General features: G+C 36.3%; 1 protein-coding gene across 2 annotated transcripts in view; it reads right to left on the reverse strand.

The window, feature by feature from the left end:
- The window catches only part of LOC139963941 (uncharacterized), a 75,409-nt gene that overhangs the window by 8,633 nt on the left and 45,730 nt on the right, over positions 1 to 21,046 (reverse strand). Inside the window, exons 7-9 of one of the 2 annotated variants that reach the window (XM_071965180.1) lie at positions 20,708 to 20,802; positions 12,195 to 12,250; positions 1,104 to 1,139 (exon numbers count right to left, since the gene is read on the reverse strand). In XM_071965180.1, coding sequence (XP_071821281.1) covers positions 1,104 to 1,139; positions 12,195 to 12,250; positions 20,708 to 20,802 — 187 coding nt within the window. The remainder of the gene's footprint in view (positions 1 to 1,103; positions 1,140 to 12,194; positions 12,251 to 20,707; positions 20,803 to 21,046) is intronic. The other variant, XM_071965181.1, reaches the window with a different exon arrangement.

Consider the following 21,046-nt stretch of genomic DNA (forward strand, 5'->3'; position numbering starts at 1 on the left):
TCCACAGTGAATGGTTTCTACTCTGATTTAGTCATTTTATGTCACAGTGGACCCTCTCAAATCACAATGAATAATAATGATGGTATAACCCAACGGATACCCTCACAACCCAGTAATCATCTTGCTCCTAGACTCACTCATACTCACATTACCAAAAGAGAGGACCAGTTTATCTCTTCAATTTCAATAATTAAAGTGTTCCTGTTTGACGGGTATGTGATGATGCTTACATGCAAACATTATTGTATCGTTTACCGAATTTCTGCGAGAAGCTAAGCTCCTCCTAAACCATCCCCAACCCCTCCCTGACCCTAGAGAATGATTCTCATTATTTTATATTATCAAAGTATACCGGAGTAGAGATTAATGCGAAATTTGAGTATTAACTTCTAGAGTTAGCGCTTTGTGTGTTGAGAAAAATGTTACCACTGTAATCGTCATCTGACATTTAATGATGTTAATATTTTTTTCATGTAACAATAGAAGTGACTTTTACAAAATAAATCAGTTCCTTTATAGTTGATAAACTGTGAAACTATGTTTGGCGAAGAAATGAATGAACAAAGGATTTACTATAAGAAATTTAAAATAGCTTCTTTGATACTTTTTGAACCAGTAACGAATTATGATATGTACATCAGCAGAGTGATATGAAATAATCATTAAGCATCTACCGGAAGGGGGGGGGGGGAGGGGTTTAGGCAGATATTTTCAAAAGCAATATTTCAAGTTTTTGTGAGTGTGTACGTGTGTCGGCTTGTCACGCTCCATAACATCTTACTAAATCTTGTAGTATTTAAAAGTCTCTCCGTTTCTTTGTTGAGCATTTCTTTGAATGTGTATGCGGAAGGAAGATAATTTAGGCCGCATCTAAACTTGACATTGAGAACAATGCTACCCCCAATACGAGTTATAAACTTGTAAGTGGTTTATCTAAATTCCCTGTTCGATACACTTCAATTATAAATCTTTCCTCCCTGATGAGAAACAAAGTATAATACTCTGTTGTCTTATTTCTTAGTTCCACAGTAATTAACACCTCCTTGTCTGTTACTAAATAACTGTTACTAATTAACTGGAACATGAATCCCTGTCTCTCTTACCCTTTCTCCTGGTAGTTTACCCAGTCCGTCACAGGGCTGAAAGGAAGTGATAGGTTATTATCATGAGATGTTGAAATTGTGTTTCAGGAAAACAAAAAAAGGCAAAGTAAAACATGTATAAGTTAGAATGATATATGTTCACCAATATCGCAATAAACTATTGCTGGCAGATATGCGCACATCTGTATTGAACACACTAAAGTCAATATAGGAGACAGACTCGTCACTATAAGATGCGCGGACTTAATAACATAAACACAAACATTAGTTTTAAACCCGTTATCAAACACTGAGTGACGTCATCAAACACTGAGTGACGTCATAATGATAAACTTCTCACTGAGATGATCAGATGGATACCATGGACGAGAGGATGACGAGGAGGGAAAAGAGGGCAGTATTCAAAGATAGAACTCAGAACATCGTGGTTGGATTGACGTAATGGCCAAAATAAAGCAAAATATTGTTCAGTTCACAAAGCAGCATATTGGTTACCCCCCCCCCCCCACCGCGTCTTAGATGGGATATTTCTATCGTGTTGTTGATCGTGTAGAGATATCCATGAAAGTTTTGGAAATGCAGTTGTGTGATGAACTCATAAAATAAGAGACACAATTAGGGAGCATTAAATAGACTGGTGGAGATCTGTTAACACTGAAAAAATAAGGAAATGTAATAAACCCTGCACAGATGTTTTTCTTTCTAAGTTTACCCTGTGTTTGTATGTTTATTGAAGTTTTTTACATGTGCAAATAATCAGTTTCGCAATAGTTGACTCTCTCTGTTCAACTAAGGCAGGGAAAATTTAGACCAGGAGGCGACGGTCTGTAAATTTATGAATGACTAGAGTCTGTATATTTAACCGATACGCCCTGTGTGTCTATTAGACTAGTATAGGCAGAAACAGTATGAGCTCTGCATTGCTTTGTCTCTATGTATTAGCTGGACTCAGACCTGGTTTGGGTTGCTCATATCTCTCTAGAACTCTGTTCAGACTCGAGACTACCATATACTCGAACCAAGTGGTTGTCGGACTAGGCTCGGAATCAGGAATAATTGGACTCAACTACATCAGAGCGTTTATAATACTATAACATACAAACATATTGAATTGTTCTGGTGGAAAGAATATGAACCAAGTGAGGATACAAGGCCAGGATGTTGCATTGTGATATTTTCAGCCCTTGAATATAATTATTAATTTGCAGGGTGTTAATTGTTTAAAAATCAACCACATTACCAGTTACTTTGAACACCCCACCCTTCCCCACTATCTGGCCCAGGCTCCTTCAAGACTCTACGTTATACAAATTAGTAGTTATTCACAGAAGAAAGAAATAATGCAACTATTTTAAACCATTATTAGTTCAGATTCACCGTTGCCTCTTTTTGTATCATATTGCTGCTGCTTATTCATAGTACTGTACACACAGAGGATGGTACAAAAGACGTTTCTTGAAAGTTAAATGAAAATCTTAAATTTAACACCTTTAAGTTGAACTTTAATGTAGTCACCTCTACTTTAATTTTTCAAATAAGTTAAAGTACATCTAGTTGATGAAATCTACCTAAAAAATACACCTGTTTCTTTGTTTCAAGTTAAAAATCGTTCCATATCTAAGCCTGCTTGGACACAGACATTCATATCAGCCACGTATACATACATTCATCCAAATAAATAATAAAATATAATCAATAGGGATCCCTCAAATCCCATTACAACTGAAACTATTAGAACCGAGTAACATTTATTGACTGTTGTATTACTGCGTACAGAGGCGTCACAACGTAAATATTCTAGAGATGAAAAGTATGCATCGATATTTTCACCAATAAAACATTTTTGACAGAGACGGAGTGAAAGAGAGACATTGCAAGCACGATAGACTAATTTTGTTTAATAAGGATTTATCTGTCTGAATATTCTCTACTTTAATATTGAGAATTTGTATTGATTCACAAGGCAATTACTTCTATAATGAAAGCACAAAGAGGTCTACATGCGGAGAAAGAAGGACAAGAATAATTAGGAAATAGGACGAAAGTGCTGGAGTACGAGCGTGGAAGGGAGACTTCATTTAGTTTCATTTATTTGTACCATACCTCATGTTATTTGTACCATACCTCATGTTATTTGTACCATACCTCATGTTATTTGTACCATATCTCATGTTATTTGTACCATATCTCATGTTATTTGTACCATACCTCATGTTATTTGTACCATACCTCATGTTATTTGTACCATACCTCATGTTATTTGTAACATACCTCATGTTATTTGTACCATACCTCATGTTATTTGTAACATACCTCATGTTATTTGCACTATACCTAGTCACAAGGTTTCTGACGTATACGTTGTATTGTACGATACAAACATCCTGGACAAATAACTCCTCGTCGTTGACAAATGAACATTTTTTAAAATATAATTATCGTTACTTCAGTATAGAAACCTAGCCACACCCCCCCCCCCCCTCCATTAGAATATTTAAGGAAGTTGTTTGCATGTTTGATATGTTCATTTATAAATAACAAATCAAACCAGAGAAATATATGCTATTACGATAATTAGACAATACATGGATTTTTATGACCGGTTGTCTTTAATTGGGTTGAAGTTTACTGGATTAGACTACTGTCCTACAGTGCGACATGTGATAACATGAATTAACACTTCATCTATCTACTCATTTATGGTTGTGTATAAGGTTTCGTTTCATGTTAAATGAATAATATAACACAATAACGGAGATGTCTGCTTGAGGAACACATGAATATTGTTTCATGTCAGTTGACAGGAAGTTGAAACAGAGGAGTAGGGACAATTAATAGTAAAATAAAAAATGTAGTTTTCTAGTCGCAACAGAAACTTGAACAAAATAGAAAGCTATGGATGATACAAATGGTGATGAAACTTTGTAATATCGTCACAGGGGTTATGGCGTACACTGTAAGCCTGACAGGAAGTAGACACCTCACAACATGTAACATTGTGCCCATTTCAAGAGTGTCGGGGGAAATGAAGATCATATCTTAGATCAGGGTTGTCCAACCTTTTGCAGAGGAGGGCCACATGGAATGATTATGATGAAGGATGTGGCCGCATGAACCCTACGCTCGATTTTCCGATTTTTGCCCGAAGCCCAAGGCAACAAAATGTGAGCACTGCGCGGAGCGCACTGATTTATTTTCCTTCCTGATAAAACAGATGAATAAAGTCCAGCCCCCACCCCCCTCCCCCTGCTGAGAGTGTCACACATACTGACCTGTATGCAGTTCTGTGGACCCAGAAGGTTCGAATGATTGATTATATAGCTTCAAGTTATCAATAAATCCGCTCACTAAAATTTCGCACCGTAGAGAATCTCTGGCGGGCCGGACGCAACCCTGCGGCGGGCCGGACTGTGGCCCGTAGGTTAGACAAACCTGTCTTAGATTAACGCTCTAACCTACCGTGACCTGTATCACCTACTAATGTCCCAAAGCTCACTGATCTGTAACAGTTTAAAACAAATCTAATGAAAATGTTCAACTGAATAATTTATGTCAATATTTTAAAGGTAGAAAATCACCAAAACTAGTTTAAAGTCTCTATAGCTATGCATATTCATAGACGTAGGAGCCCAATTTGATTTGGGAGAGCTGTAAAGACTTGCCCGAAAAATATAACCATTTTTTTGTGCGTGTGTACAACATCTTATTGTACATAGCTGTATATAGCCATACATCGGTTATTACATCGCATGCCAATCACATACAATCAATTGCCTTCTTATTACCCTTCAATATTGGTTATCATTTTTGGGCAAGTCGTTACAATACGGTAATAATGATGATAATAATATCAGTTTAACCATTGAAAAACACATTGCAATTTATTTTTCTTTCAGTAGGTGCCCGAACAATTATCAGCATATTGCCCGAATTTTCACAAAACTTTTTGGTTGGGAGAATTGCAGTCCCCCCAGCCCCTACAGCCCCCCGCCTCTGACGCCTATGTGCATACTGTAGCACTTTCATCCATATAACCAAACAAGACTTAGTCCGTAGCGACTGCAATAGAATACCTATAGCAATATACTATACACTGAAAAAATAAACTAGTCAATATTGCCACGGACTAACGTTAAATTACAGTAGTCTGTAACGTTAGTTAATGCACACGAACTAGCAAAAATCTTTGTTTCATCACTGCTTCTTAGTCAGTTTACACTGATTAAGGAAAATATAATCGCAGCTTATTCAGTGGCGACGGACTAAGGTATTTTAACCCATGGACTAAGAACGATACGGACACCCGATTTACGCCATAATCGTAGCTTAGTCGGGTGTCGACGGACTAATGTATTTTAACCCAATTCGATTCAATTCAATTTCGAAACCGAGAGGCAACGGTAGCTTGCTGGGCTTGGCATAGTTTCATAGTTTCAACCGTAAATCACCCAAGAAGGTCTTCAAAAGAATGGAGGTATTAACTGCCATCATCGGCCTACCTGTTATTCCTTTAACTTGAAGGTAAACTTAAAGTTAATTGTTAGGCCACTGGCACTAGTACTGTATTATGGTTAGTGTTACGCTACGCAGTACGTGTAACCGTTGTTACGCTGGCGTTTCGCAATACACAAGTGCAATGACAGTGAGTAGCCTATAGGCTTCTACTGGGTACTGCAGTGCATTCTCAACACTAAAGTGTGCATTCTAAACACCAATTAACAATGTGTTATGTGTGTATTGGGCTAGATTGAACAGTGGCACATAATCTTCTAATTTATGCCCAAACAAATGCTGGGACTATAAGTCTCAATAGTTTATTTGAAGTCAACACTCATTTGGTAAAGATTTCCTGTAATTCCCATGTGAATCTTAATGGGTAGGCTATGTGATATTGAATAAGCAAGGCTAGACCTTCAAACTTACAGTCACAGTAGGCTGAACAAATTATGTTGGCTAGTCACCGGTATTATATACTTTAGTACTACTAGTAAGACTAAATCAAAACGACCGAAAGACAAACTTAGTGTAACAAAGTACGGATTCTTCTCTAGCCTAGGTCTAAACAGGCTTGTTATGTGAGCAAGCAAAATAACAACTAAAAACGATTAGGCCTATAAATAAGTTGGCTCAGTGCATTTGTGTTTCTAAAATTTTATATTGTTATAGATCATAAAAACAAGCAAAGATTTAGCCCATGTTTTATTGTCTCTGTATTCTGGGCATTTGATTCTGGTTGCAATGGTGATGACACTCTGGTTCAAATGTTCAGCTTTATACAGTCTGCTTCAAACTTTGGGATTTTTTTTGAGACTATAGTGGAAGCAAATCTCACATAACTTTGTGGTGAGAACTTTTTAAATTTTTTTTTTCAAATGATGAATACTTTGCTGTTTCTTTTTTCCAGGAAGAATTGAAAAGCCAAATATCCAAGTCAAGGGTGAGGTTTCCTGTGATGTACGACACCAGTGTGGAGGCAACAACAGAAGAGGAGAACTGTGTTATATATGGCTTAAAGACATGTTTTAAGATGATATATTGATACCCTTCGCAGAACAAAAGAGTTTATCCGAGAGTCCAAAAAGCAAAGGAACAAGTACCATAGAGAAAAAAAATGGAAGAGTGAGTTTAACTATTGTACCCAACTGTTTAATGATATTAAAGATACTTTTCATAACCTGTTTTAATAAAACAGTCTGGTTTCATTTACGTGCAAGCTTCATAAGTTTGGTCAAATTTTTACTGATCTGTAGAGCGGGAGTCCAGAGGGTTTGGTTAGCTGGGAAGGTAACCAATTGCCTGGTACATCACAATGTTCACAATGCATTCCTGTATATGAAACCAGACGACTGGCACACCGGCTGTGGTGGGTGTGGCTGGGAGAGCAATTTAATGTTACCTAATAGCTAACCTAGATCAGCTTTCATGGTAACCACATCAAAGTAAGTACAATGTGTCAAGTATGGCCCCAAGAGCAACAAAAGGCCAACGCCAGTAATTATTGGTGGTGGGGTACCCCTGCCAGTGATCAATAGTTGACCCCTCACGGCTGACCGAGGTCAGCTCATGAGGTAACCACTTGAAACCTACTGGAAAATGTTGGTTAGGACTTCAGATACAAGGGATGGGCATTGCCTGTAATTTTTATTGGTGGGGCACCCCTGCCAGTAGACCCCCAAAATGCCCATCCCCTATTGACCTAGATGAGCTTATGATGTAACCAGTTGAAAACTTACTGGAAAATGATAGATATCACTTCATATGCAAGTGATGGGAATTTCCAGTAATTTATATTGGGGGGGGGGTACCCATGCCAGTAGACCCCCAAAATGCCCATCCCCTCATTGATCTAGGTCAGCTCATAGGTCAGCCCACCTATAAAAATTACTGGAAATGCCCATCCCTTACATGTGAAGTGATACCTATCATTTTCCAGTAGGTTTCAACTGGTTAAATCATGATCTGACCTAGGTCAATGAGGGAAGGGGAATTTTGGGGGTCTACTGGCAGGAGTACCCCACTAATATAAATTACTGGAAGTGCCCATCCCTTACATATAGAATCCTTTAATTATTTTCCAGTAGTTTTCAACTGGTTACTTCATGAGCTGACCTAGATCAATGAGGGGAGGGGCATTTTGGGGGTCTAATGGCAGGGGTACCCCACTAATATAAATTACTGGAAATGCCCATCCCTTACAAATAGAGTCCTGCCAATAATTTTCCAGTAGTTTTCAACTGGTCTCATGAGCTGACCTAGGTCAATGAGGGAATGGGCATTTTGAGGGTCTACTGGCAGGGGTACCCCAACAATAAAAATTACTGGCAATGCCCATCCCTTGTATCTGAAGTCCTAACCAACATTTTCTAGTAGGTTTCAATTGGTTACATCATGAGCTCATCTAGGTCAATGAGGGGATGGGCATTTTGGGGGACTACTGGCAGGGGTACCCCACCAATATAAATTACTGGAAATGCCCATCCCTTACATATGAAGTGATACCTATCATTTTCCAGTAGTTTTTAACTGGTTACTGAACATCATGAGCTCATCTAGGTCAATGGGGGATGGGCATTTTGGGGGTCTACTGGCAGGGGTACCCCACCAATATAAATTACTGGCAATGCCCATCCCTTGTATCTGAAGTCCTAACCAACATTTTCCAGTAGGTTTCAAGTGGTTACCTCATGAGCTGACCTAGGTCAGCCGTGAGGGGTCAATTATTGATCACTGGCAGGGGTAACCCACCACCAATAATTACTGGCGACGGCCATTTGTTGCTCCTGGAGCCATACCTGACACATTGTACTTACTTTGATGTGTTTACCATGAAAGCTGATCAAGGTTAGCTATCAGGTGACTTTAAAATTGCTCTCCCAGCTACACCCACCACAGCCGGATTGCCAGTCGTCTGGTTTCATATACAGGAATGCACTGTGAACATTGTGATGTACCAGGCAATTGGTTACCTTCCCAGCTAACCAAACCCTCTGGACTCCCGGTCTATTGGGCTCATTATTAACATGATCAACATGATTATTAAGCTTTGAAAAATAACTTGGTGTTATGCTGTGCAAAGCTAATAATTATTTGGTAAAGCTGCTATTCCTGGCTTATAATTTGAGGGACCTAGATTTAAATGTATACCTCCCAATATGTTATTAAATTTTAATGTAAATGTATGTTTATGATAATGTGAGTTGTCATGTGCTATATCTGTATCTGTGCTTACACGTATATCATATTTTCTGTTCACAAGTCAATAATGGTGCAGATTTTTGGCTTCCTGAAGATAAGTGGGAGGCCATTTGTAGTTAAGAGAAACACTCTTTGTTCGTGAAGACTTAACTGGTGTCGATTTGGGGTACCACTTTAAAACGAAAGTCATGAGGAACTCTTGCTCAAGATTCAACTTTGCATTATTGTGCAGTACTATACTTTTGCGATTCATGTTTGATCCATTAACTTGTCTTAACTTTGTTGGAATAAAATGATATTTTCAGATTTTTGTACAGTGATTTTTTCTCCATCGGTCGAAAGTCAGCTTTTGCAGACATCAGAAGTTTATCAGAAATAAATATTGCCAACGTACACATTATTTGTGTTTCTTCTGCTCTCTTTTCTTTCAGTGATCCTAGTCAGTGAAACTAGACGGGTTTAATTCTTTCAGTGATTCTAGTCATTGCAACTAGTCAGTCAATACCGACTAAGAAAGGTTAGTCGGGAGAGGCACCATCCTGACTAATGTAAAACCTGCTATAAACTAGTCGGTGGCTCATATAAATTGGTCGGTAAAACCGACTAATGTCACCAACTAATGTAACTGACTAATATACATTTACCGACTAAGATATTGTTGATCGACTAAGCTGACGGACTAAGATGACCGACTAAGAAATCCAACTGACTAAGGAATAAATTAGTCGGTATAGCAACTGACTAAGACTATGTTAGTCGGTAGAGGCACCAGATGGACTAACGCTATGTTAGTCGGTGGACCAATTTAAGTTTTCAGTGTATTACTATGTGCTGTCTGTTATACCAGACAGTGGTATAGATAATAAGTTTCAGGTCAAATCACCCAAAAATTGTAACAGTTAACTTGTTTAGTAATTACTGGATGGAGACAAATTATTTAAAGCTAACTACCATTTTGTGTCGTGATAATGCTTGGACGGTCCCCGTAAACAAAACCACTTAGAATCATGTATCAGCTATACTGGGACAGCTATGCGTGGGCAGCTATATACACGGGCAGCAATACTGGGGCAGCTACACAGGGGCAGCTGTATAGGGGCAGCTATACGAAGGCAGCTATACGGGGGCAGCTATACAGGGGCAGCTATATTAGAGGCATCTATACGGGGACACTATACAGGGGCAGCTATACACGGGGCAGCTACACTGGGGCAGCTATACACGGCAGCTGTGTAGGGCAGCTGTGTAGGGCAGCTATACGAAGGCAGCTATACGGGGGCAGCTATACAGGGGCAGCTATATTAGAGGCATCTATACGGGGACACTATACAGGGGCAGCTATACGCGGGGCAGCTACACTGGGGTAGCTATACACGAGCAGCTGTGTAGGGCAGCTGTGTAGGGCAGCTATACGGGACAGCTATACGGGCAGCTTTATTGGGGCAGCTATACAGGAACCTCTAATCAGGGGCAGCTATTCAGGGGAAGCTATACGGGGGCATCTATACGGGGGCAGCTAGCGGGCGGCTACAGTAGGCTAAAGAGTAGATTAACCGGACTGTTATACGACTGTTACAACTGCTGAATGTGCCATGGTTAACATTTTAGCTTTAATGTATTTTTCTATCCTTTTAAAAGTTTTATGGTAAATACCTTTTAGGCGATATTTTTCAACTATATGCTTTTGATTGTTTCCTGTTTTTAATTGTTTCCTGTATATTAATTGTTTCAATTCTTGTAAAGCGCTTCGAGCAGCGTTGCTGATGAACGCGCTATATAAGTATTATTTTATTATTATTATTATTGTCACCGAAATTAAATGAACATATAAAAGACCTGACAATGTTCATAACGTTCTATGGTTTCATCGGAATCCAAACTTCAAGTTCATTGGATGTACACTCACAACCCACACAAATAAAAACATTAACTTCAACATACTGCACAATGTGTAACAAACCTGCAGTCTAAAGGTATACCTTTAATCTATAGGCCTATCTTTACAATACTTGTAATATCAACGCTGTCACTGACATGGTAGTGATACGGGTGTGTCAGTATATAACTTAGTGTTGTGATCGCTGAATGGTATTCAGGAAAACAATGCTATCACGACCCCACCCCATCTGTTGTCTTTTACAGCTCCCATCCCTCAATATTTCTCATCCCTTCTTTCTTAGCGATGTAAATTACCCTTTTCTTTGAATGATGCGAGAGACAGTGTCGCATCTTTGAAAACTGAAACTACTAGAATGGAGTATCCTTTACACATTGCTATATCTTTGAATGCAGTGACGGCTGTCTCGAAATGAATTTTAGAGCTTGAAAAACATATGCATCATGCACAATATAACAGTTTTCTGTATAGGACGTTATGGAGGAGTGATGCTAAAAACATGATTAGACTGATTTTGTTCATCATACTTTAATGTAAGTGAATATGTTTCATTGTTATTAATATGTACTCAGGGCGGCCTGGTCTTAAAACCGGCCCGGGCATTTTTCACCTAGACCGGCCCATTATTTATTGATATGTTACTTACATAGTGATCGTCGTCCGGGGGGGGGGGGGAGGGGGGTTTAGGGACTTTTTTTAAGTTAAGGAATGCCTAGATGCAAAATGGTGCGACATTTCTCAATTTTGTAGGTTACAACGATCTTTTAATAAAGGCCCAAAATAATTTTCCAGAAGTAACACTTGATGAAACTGAGTTAAAAACGTTAACAACGTGCTATGTATATGTCAGAATGCATTGGTCACCGTACTTGTATATCTTGTCGTAAAAATATTAGTACGGACGGGTTGCCATTAACACGTTCTTTTGTTACGAACTAGCAGACTAACTAACATGGTGATGTCATGAGCTGATTCCCAGTTACAAATATATTACTACACAGCCCGTCTGTATTCTATTAGCTACTGTGAAAATTGGCTGTTTTACCAGGCTCCCCAGCCCACCGGCCCCCCGGTCCACCTGGCATTACCCAAATGCCCGTGTGGCCAGTCCGCCAATGTATGTACTTGAGGAGAATTGTTATAATTATAAAGTTGAGTAAGTAAAGACACACGGGGCTACATTCAGGGTCAGAAGGAAGTAAATTGGACCGGAACTTTGCAGTAGAAGCAAGGGGAAGGGATCTGGAAGTTATGTTGTATGAAACATTTAATATTTCATACAGACTACAACCTCCCCCCCCCACCAACCCCAGCCCGCACCAACCAGTTACTATTAATATTTATGTTGCTTGTTAAAGATTATTAGGCTGACAGCAGTCATGTACATTTAACCGGCAAATGTTATCACGATATTGTTATTAATAATTAATGTGAATGAAAGACAGAGGGCGAACTTGTTTTATCATTAATAGCTGCCATAAAGGTGAATTATCGCTTACCTGCCATTGACCGGTCTGCAAGTTTAGACGACATGTAGGGTCGCTACTATTCCAAACTGTATAAATAAAATGAAAGAGACTAATGTTAAGTATCAGTGCATACTTAAGCTTAATTGGTCTGGATTGAAGTGATGAACATTTCATTAACCGGATTTATGTTGGCTCTCGATGATAACTTCATATCAGCTGAGTAATCAATCTGGTTGATTCCTTAATTTTGATCTTGTCAGTTTACTATCATTATCATCTCAGTACAGTGTAGCTGATCAGTTTACAACCATGATATCTCAGTAAGATTACCGATCAGTTTACTATCATTATCATCTCGGTGTTATACCAGATCAGTTTACAACCAACATCCTCTTAGTTATAAAACCAATCAGGTTAGGATTTATATCATCTCATTAATATATCTGATCAATTATACACTTAGATCAAGAATAATAATCCAAGAGACAATGAACTGATCAGAGAACACCCAACACAAGTGACGTCATCACGAGAACCATTATGAAACTGTTTAAATAGTTTTGGTAAAAGAAAAAAAACGGATTTTGTTTAAATTCAAAGGTAAATGATGTATACTGTATGTGTCACGTCCGTCCCGGTAAGGCTTATTCCGATGATATGGTGGCAGGAACGACATGAATTACACAAATTAGAGATATTTAAATGATTTCTTGCAATTTTTTCTACTGGGTTATAACTGAATTAACATGATGAACCCGACAATCGGTGATAATAATAAATTTTAACGTGCCACACACGCACAGAGATCTTATACAGTAAAGGTATACAGCAAGACTGATTTGGCTTATAGAACTCGCCAGACACGAGTTAAAAGACATGACACTTTTACCCAATAACAAATTTATGTTAATGTCACATGCCAGTAAACAGCCATTCAGAATCATACATGCTTTAATTCCTGAAAATGACTTAAGGGAAGTTTAACAGAGAATTTATAAATGGCATACATTAATATACATAGGGGTTCAAGGGGTCACGACACTTTAAGTGCTTGACACGACAGTATGTAAAAGTATAAATATAACAATTTCATAACCACGTAGCCAGTCTCCATGTAAGAGGACTGCTGGATCTAAGAGCATTCCAGTTCGGTAAAGGAAGTTTTTTTTTGTGTTACGCCTAGGGTTCCTTTGTTTAATTCTCTTTAAACTGTTCTAAGAATACACCAGAGATGTAGGAACACGGTGCATGTAACAGCTGATACCTCGCTTTACAAAGTGGATAGGGGTGAGGAGGGTGGGGGGGATGGCGGCAGGAATAAGTTATGAAAGCGTCCGAAAATAAAATTATCAATTTAAGTTTTTTACACTTGGTTACTCGTCCAAATATCGACCTTTCCGAAATTCTAAATAATGCACAAACTTATGTGACTTTGAATACATATTCTCTGAATCTCTCGTTAATTAGCTGTTCCTCACGAGATAATTTAGTAGCTATTAAACACACATCTGTCTAATATAGCCAAACATTAACTCTATGTGAGCAAATGTGTTGTTTACACTAACTACTTATTTCTTTGAGATTGATCAATGATGACATCATTAGCAGTGACGTCACTCCACCATTAACAATGGGAATCTCGATGTGTCCTTTAAAAACAGAACAATGAATGAGGGTACAATGTGTACGAGTCTGAGAAATATTATTGAGTGGTGGAGATACTGTAGAGAGGTTTGTATGTATTTAAATTACTATGAATTAATTTAAATAATGAATTAACAGTAGGTAGAATATTAGTAAAGGTATTGATTGCTTGTGATGTTGTGAAACTATCCCGGTTATCAAGATATTCAGTTTTACAATATGTTAAATCTCTGCTTTTTAAGGTTAAATAAATGAAGACATGGGCTTCTCAGTGCATGCCTAAATGTTAAATGTTATCCACAGTTTTGAAAATTATTATAACTCAACTTTAATATGAATATTTTTAATAGGTGACATACAATATCTAAATTTGAAATACAACCTGGACTTATAGCAGTGACTTTATCGATCTAGTAAAATATATCAAATTAACTTCCACTTTACTTTACATACAAATTCACTGTAGTGTTTACATTCATCTTTTTATTCTATTTTATTACTAATCAGTAAAGTACTGAGCTTTAAGATATATTTGGATATAACGACAAGGAAACGTTATTCTCAGATGGAGACATTTGTTATAAACAAACAATCGAACAATTTGTGACATTCTTGAAAGTTGACCTTACTTGGCAACCTCTCTTGTAGTAAAATATCAGAGATGAACAATGCATGAAAATTCAGTGACGTACTTACTGAAATATTTTAGGAATCTGATATCAGAAGATAACCCTCTAATATAGGCTTCCACAGATCTCTGTTTGTAGGACATTGAATAACCATTGAAGTTAACTAAAATGATAAGGCTAAGGTATACTTATTATGACTCAAAATCATCATACAAAGATTGACATACATCCAAACATTTTTAAAAGTTCGTGTTTAACAATGTCGGCAGACTTTGACCTCTGCTAATCTCAAATGACCGTTAACCTTTAAATAAGTTTTAAAATAACATCTTCGCTGCTCAGTTTGGTTACTAAAGTATTTTGAGTCAGATGTAAGATTTCCCCTAAAGTGCTATGAATTAATCTAAAACAGCAGTAGTACAAAACCAGTCTGAGAGTTGATGTGGATGTGTCCCTATACAGGCTACCTCAGTATGAATATATTTGACTGGGTGGTACTGTACAGCTTGTTGTGCGCATGTCTGCTCGAGTGCTTACTGCGACGCTTATTATGTGTTTATCTGTTCAGATATTGGTGACCGAAGATTGGAACCTGGGAATATGTAGCTTAATTAGCATATCAGCACTTACTTAATTTGTTGTTGAATAATCATGGTAGGACTACAAACTATTATTGTAACTTTGATGTAAGCATACGTATTTCATAGCATTCAATATACAAATTATTGCACTAATTACGTGATCCTATTTCACTCATAATAAATTAAACACAACAATGGATGCCTGAAATATCCCTCACATGTTACGTTAATTAAAAGCGATTTATACGAGTGGAATATCTTAAGTATATTTTGAAGTTTTTCTTGTTTAATGCTTCTACACGTGTTATGTATACACTTTCTTATACAGTATCTGGAATATTAGCCTGTTCATTAACTCTTACAGACCACATACGGAGTAATTTTCAGTCCTGATTGCCTGCCTACTTTGTGATATTTTTTTTATGATATATTGCTCCTTAATGCATTATTCGGAAATGTAGAACTATAATAATTTAAATAATTTAAAAGAGAGCATATTCCAGATATGCTCCATGTAGTGTAAATTTATTTTATTTATAACAACCTACTTTCAAAGCGTCCAATTATTAATTATTATACAACACCTAATTGTATTCTGGTCATTTGATTGGTCAATTGCTCGTTGATTGCATGCAAAAACCGCTCTATTCCACTCTATGAAATAGAACCATGGGTTATACTTTTTTGGTAGCACTTTTCTCAATGGTAAGAGAGCAGAGAAACCTGTCTGTTCAAAACAATCTGTTGCATGAGTGCATTTTACCCATCTTAATATAATATGTTGTATAAAACAAATAATGAATGGTTTCCATTCGTGCAATAATGCAAATATTTCATCGTTGAAAGATGTAATTTGTTCAATTCAACTCGGCTGCGCCTCGCTGAATGGAACATTCCATCTTTCAACTCATGAAATATTGCACTATTGCACTCATAACCATTCATTATTTGTATAATATTATATCGATTAATTTAAAACTAAGGAAAACCTGCGATATATATATATGTAGCTTAATAAGCATATCAGCACATTCTTAATTTGTTGTTGAATAATCATGGTAAGACTTCCAACTAGTATTGTACCTTTGGTGTAAGCAGACGTACTTTATAGCATTCATATACAAATCATTGCACCAGTTACTTGATCCTATTTCGCTGGTAATAAATAAACCACAAACATGGATGCCTTAACTATCCCTAGCATGTTACGTTAATTAAATGCGATATATACAAGTGGAATATGCTTAGTATATTTGAAGTTTTTCTTAAATAACTTGTTTAATGCTTCTATACGTGTTATGTATACCTTTTCTAATTACTTGATCCTATTTCGCTGGTAATAAATAAAACACAACCATGGATGCCATAAATATCCTTACATGTTACGTTAATTGAATGTGATATATATGAGTAGAATATCCTTAGTGCTTAAATAGCTGGTTTCATGCTTCTACACGTGTTATGTATACATTAGTCTGTTCATTAACTCTTACACACCACATACGGAGTAATTTCCAGTCCTGATTGCCTACCCAGTACTTTGTGATATATTTAATGATAGCTTGCTCCTCATGCAATATTCTGAAATGTAGGACTATAATAATTTGAATAATTTAGAAGAGAGCATATTCCAGATATGCTCCATATAGTGTAAATTTAGTTTATTTAGAACACCCTACTCTCAAAGCGTCCATGTATTAATTAATATTACTTGTCCATACTTTTAATGTACTGACGTCATTTCTTTTACCTTTGACATTTCTTGATTTCAATATTAGAGATATTTAAATGATTTCTTGCAATTTTTTCTACTGGGTTATAACTGAATTAACATGATGAACCCGACAATCGGTGATAATAATAAATTTTAACGTGCCACACACGCACAGAGATCTTATACAGTAAAGGTATACAGCAAGACTGATTTGGCTTATAGAACTCGCCAGACACGAGTTAAAAGACATGACACTTTTACCCAATAACAAATTTATGTTAATGTCACATGCCAGTAAACAGCCATTCAGAATCATACATGCTTTAATTCCTGAAAATGACTTAAGGGAAGTTTAACAGAGAATTTATAAATGGCATACATTAATATACATAGGGGTTCAAGGGGTCACGACACTTTAAGTGCTTGACACGACAGTATGTAAAAGTATAAATATAACAATTTCATAACCACGTAGCCAGTCTCCATGTAAGAGGACTGCTGGATCTAAGAGCATTCCAGTTCGGTAAAGGAAGTTTTTTTTTGTGTTACGCCTAGGGTTCCTTTGTTTAATTCTCTTTAAACTGTTCTAAGAATACACCAGAGATGTAGGAACACGGTGCATGTAACAGCTGATACCTCGCTTTACAAAGTGGATAGGGGTGAGGAGGGTGGGGGGGATGGCGGCAGGAATAAGTTATGAAAGCGTCCGAAAATAAAATTATCAATTTAAGTTTTTTACACTTGGTTACTCGTCCAAATATCGACCTTTCCGAAATTCTAAATAATGCACAAACTTATGTGACTTTGAATACATATTCTCTGAATCTCTCGTTAATTAGCTGTTCCTCACGAGATAATTTAGTAGCTATTAAACACACATCTGTCTAATATAGCCAAACATTAACTCTATGTGAGCAAATGTGTTGTTTACACTAACTACTTATTTCTTTGAGATTGATCAATGATGACATCATTAGCAGTGACGTCACTCCACCATTAACAATGGGAATCTCGATGTGTCCTTTAAAAACAGAACAATGAATGAGGGTACAATGTGTACGAGTCTGAGAAATATTATTGAGTGGTGGAGATACTGTAGAGAGGTTTGTATGTATTTAAATTACTATGAATTAATTTAAATAATGAATTAACAGTAGGTAGAATATTAGTAAAGGTATTGATTGCTTGTGATGTTGTGAAACTATCCCGGTTATCAAGATATTCAGTTTTACAATATGTTAAATCTCTGCTTTTTAAGGTTAAATAAATGAAGACATGGGCTTCTCAGTGCATGCCTAAATGTTAAATGTTATCCACAGTTTTGAAAATTATTATAACTCAACTTTAATATGAATATTTTTAATAGGTGACATACAATATCTAAATTTGAAATACAACCTGGACTTATAGCAGTGACTTTATCGATCTAGTAAAATATATCAAATTAACTTCCACTTTACTTTACATACAAATTCACTGTAGTGTTTACATTCATCTTTTTATTCTATTTTATTACTAATCAGTAAAGTACTGAGCTTTAAGATATATTTGGATATAACGACAAGGAAACGTTATTCTCAGATGGAGACATTTGTTATAAACAAACAATCGAACAATTTGTGACATTCTTGAAAGTTGACCTTACTTGGCAACCTCTCTTGTAGTAAAATATCAGAGATGAACAATGCATGAAAATTCAGTGACGTACTTACTGAAATATTTTAGGAATCTGATATCAGAAGATAACCCTCTAATATAGGCTTCCACAGATCTCTGTTTGTAGGACATTGAATAACCATTGAAGTTAACTAAAATGATAAGGCTAAGGTATACTTATTATGACTCAAAATCATCATACAAAGATTGACATACATCCAAACATTTTTAAAAGTTCGTGTTTAACAATGTCGGCAGACTTTGACCTCTGCTAATCTCAAATGACCGTTAACCTTTAAATAAGTTTTAAAATAACATCTTCGCTGCTCAGTTTGGTTACTAAAGTATTTTGAGTCAGATGTAAGATTTCCCCTAAAGTGCTATGAATTAATCTAAAACAGCAGTAGTACAAAACCAGTCTGAGAGTTGATGTGGATGTGTCCCTATACAGGCTACCTCAGTATGAATATATTTGACTTGGTGGTACTGTACAGCTTGTTGTGCGCATGTCTGCTCGAGTGCTTACTGCGACGCTTATTATGTGTTTATCTGTTCAGATATTGGTGACCGAAGATTGGAACCTGGGAATATGTAGCTTAATTAGCATATCAGCACTTACTTAATTTGTTGTTGAATAATCATGGTAGGACTACAAACTATTATTGTAACTTTGATGTAAGCATACGTATTTCATAGCATTCAATATACAAATTATTGCACTAATTACGTGATCCTATTTCACTCATAATAAATTAAACACAACAATGGATGCCTGAAATATCCCTCACATGTTACGTTAATTAAAAGCGATTTATACGAGTGGAATATCTTAAGTATATTTTGAAGTTTTTCTTGTTTAATGCTTCTACACGTGTTATGTATACACTTTCTTATACAGTATCTGGAATATTAGCCTGTTCATTAACTCTTACAGACCACATACGGAGTAATTTTCAGTCCTGATTGCCTGCCTACTTTGTGATATTTTTTTATGATATATTGCTCCTTAATGCATTATTCGGAAATGTAGAACTATAATAATTTAAATAATTTAAAAGAGAGCATATTCCAGATATGCTCCATGTAGTGTAAATTTATTTTATTTATAACAACCTACTTTCAAAGCGTCCAATTATTAATTATTATACAACACCTAATTGTATTCTGGTCATTTGATTGGTCAATTGCTCGTTGATTGCATGCAAAAACCGCTCTATTCCACTCTATGAAATAGAACCATGGGTTATACTTTTTTGGTAGCACTTTTCTCAATGGTAAGAGAGCAGAGAAACCTGTCTGTTCAAAACAATCTGTTGCATGAGTGCATTTTACCCATCTTAATATAATATGTTGTATAAAACAAATAATGAATGGTTTCCATTCGTGCAATAATGCAAATATTTCATCGTTGAAAGATGTAATTTGTTCAATTCAACTCGGCTGCGCCTCGCTGAATGGAACATTCCATCTTTCAACTCATGAAATATTGCACTATTGCACTCATAACCATTCATTATTTGTATAATATTATATCGATTAATTTAAAACTAAGGAAAACCTGCGATATATATATATGTAGCTTAATAAGCATATCAGCACATTCTTAATTTGTTGTTGAATAATCATGGTAAGACTTCCAACTAGTATTGTACCTTTGGTGTAAGCAGACGTACTTTATAGCATTCATATACAAATCATTGCACCAGTTACTTGATCCTATTTCGCTGGTAATAAATAAACCACAAACATGGATGCCTTAACTATCCCTAGCATGTTACGTTAATTAAATGCGATATATACAAGTGGAATATGCTTAGTATATTTGAAGTTTTTCTTAAATAACTTGTTTAATGCTTCTATACGTGTTATGTATACCTTTTCTAATTACTTGATCCTATTTCGCTGGTAATAAATAAAACACAACCATGGATGCCATAAATATCCTTACATGTTACGTTAATTGAATGTGATATATATGAGTAGAATATCCTTAGTGCTTAAATAGCTGGTTTCATGCTTCTACACGTGTTATGTATACATTAGTCTGTTCATTAACTCTTACACACCACATACGGAGTAATTTCCAGTCCTGATTGCCTACCCAGTACTTTGTGATATATTTAATGATAGCTTGCTCCTCATGCAATATTCTGAAATGTAGGACTATAATAATTTGAATAATTTAGAAGAGAGCATATTCCAGATATGCTCCATATAGTGTAAATTTAGTTTATTTAGAACACCCTACTCTCAAAGCGTCCATGTATTAATTAATATTACTTGTCCATACTTTTAATGTACTGACGTCATTTCTTTTACCTTTGACATTTCTTGATTTCAAAGATGGTGGGATCGATGTGACCGGAATAGTGTCTGGTAGAATATATCCTTTTGCAGTGTAAAATGGACCAAACCTGTGAATATTAGTAATAATAAGAATCACATCATGGTAACGATTCTAAGGAGACTGGCGTGCTATCCATCTTATATAATAAAGAAATTAAAATACCTCATATGTTCAAAATAAGATATGAATGATATTGTGGATCAAATTAAGGCGGATAAATGAGATTGGAGGTCAAATGTTGGTATACATACATGGAAACATAATGACAAGTTTATTTTGAAGTGTAACAAAATTGCTGCTTACGAAGCATT

The sequence above is a fragment of the Apostichopus japonicus genome, chromosome 22, assembly GCF_037975245.1.
Source record: "Apostichopus japonicus isolate 1M-3 chromosome 22, ASM3797524v1, whole genome shotgun sequence".
Lineage (NCBI taxonomy): Eukaryota > Metazoa > Echinodermata > Holothuroidea > Aspidochirotida > Stichopodidae > Apostichopus > Apostichopus japonicus.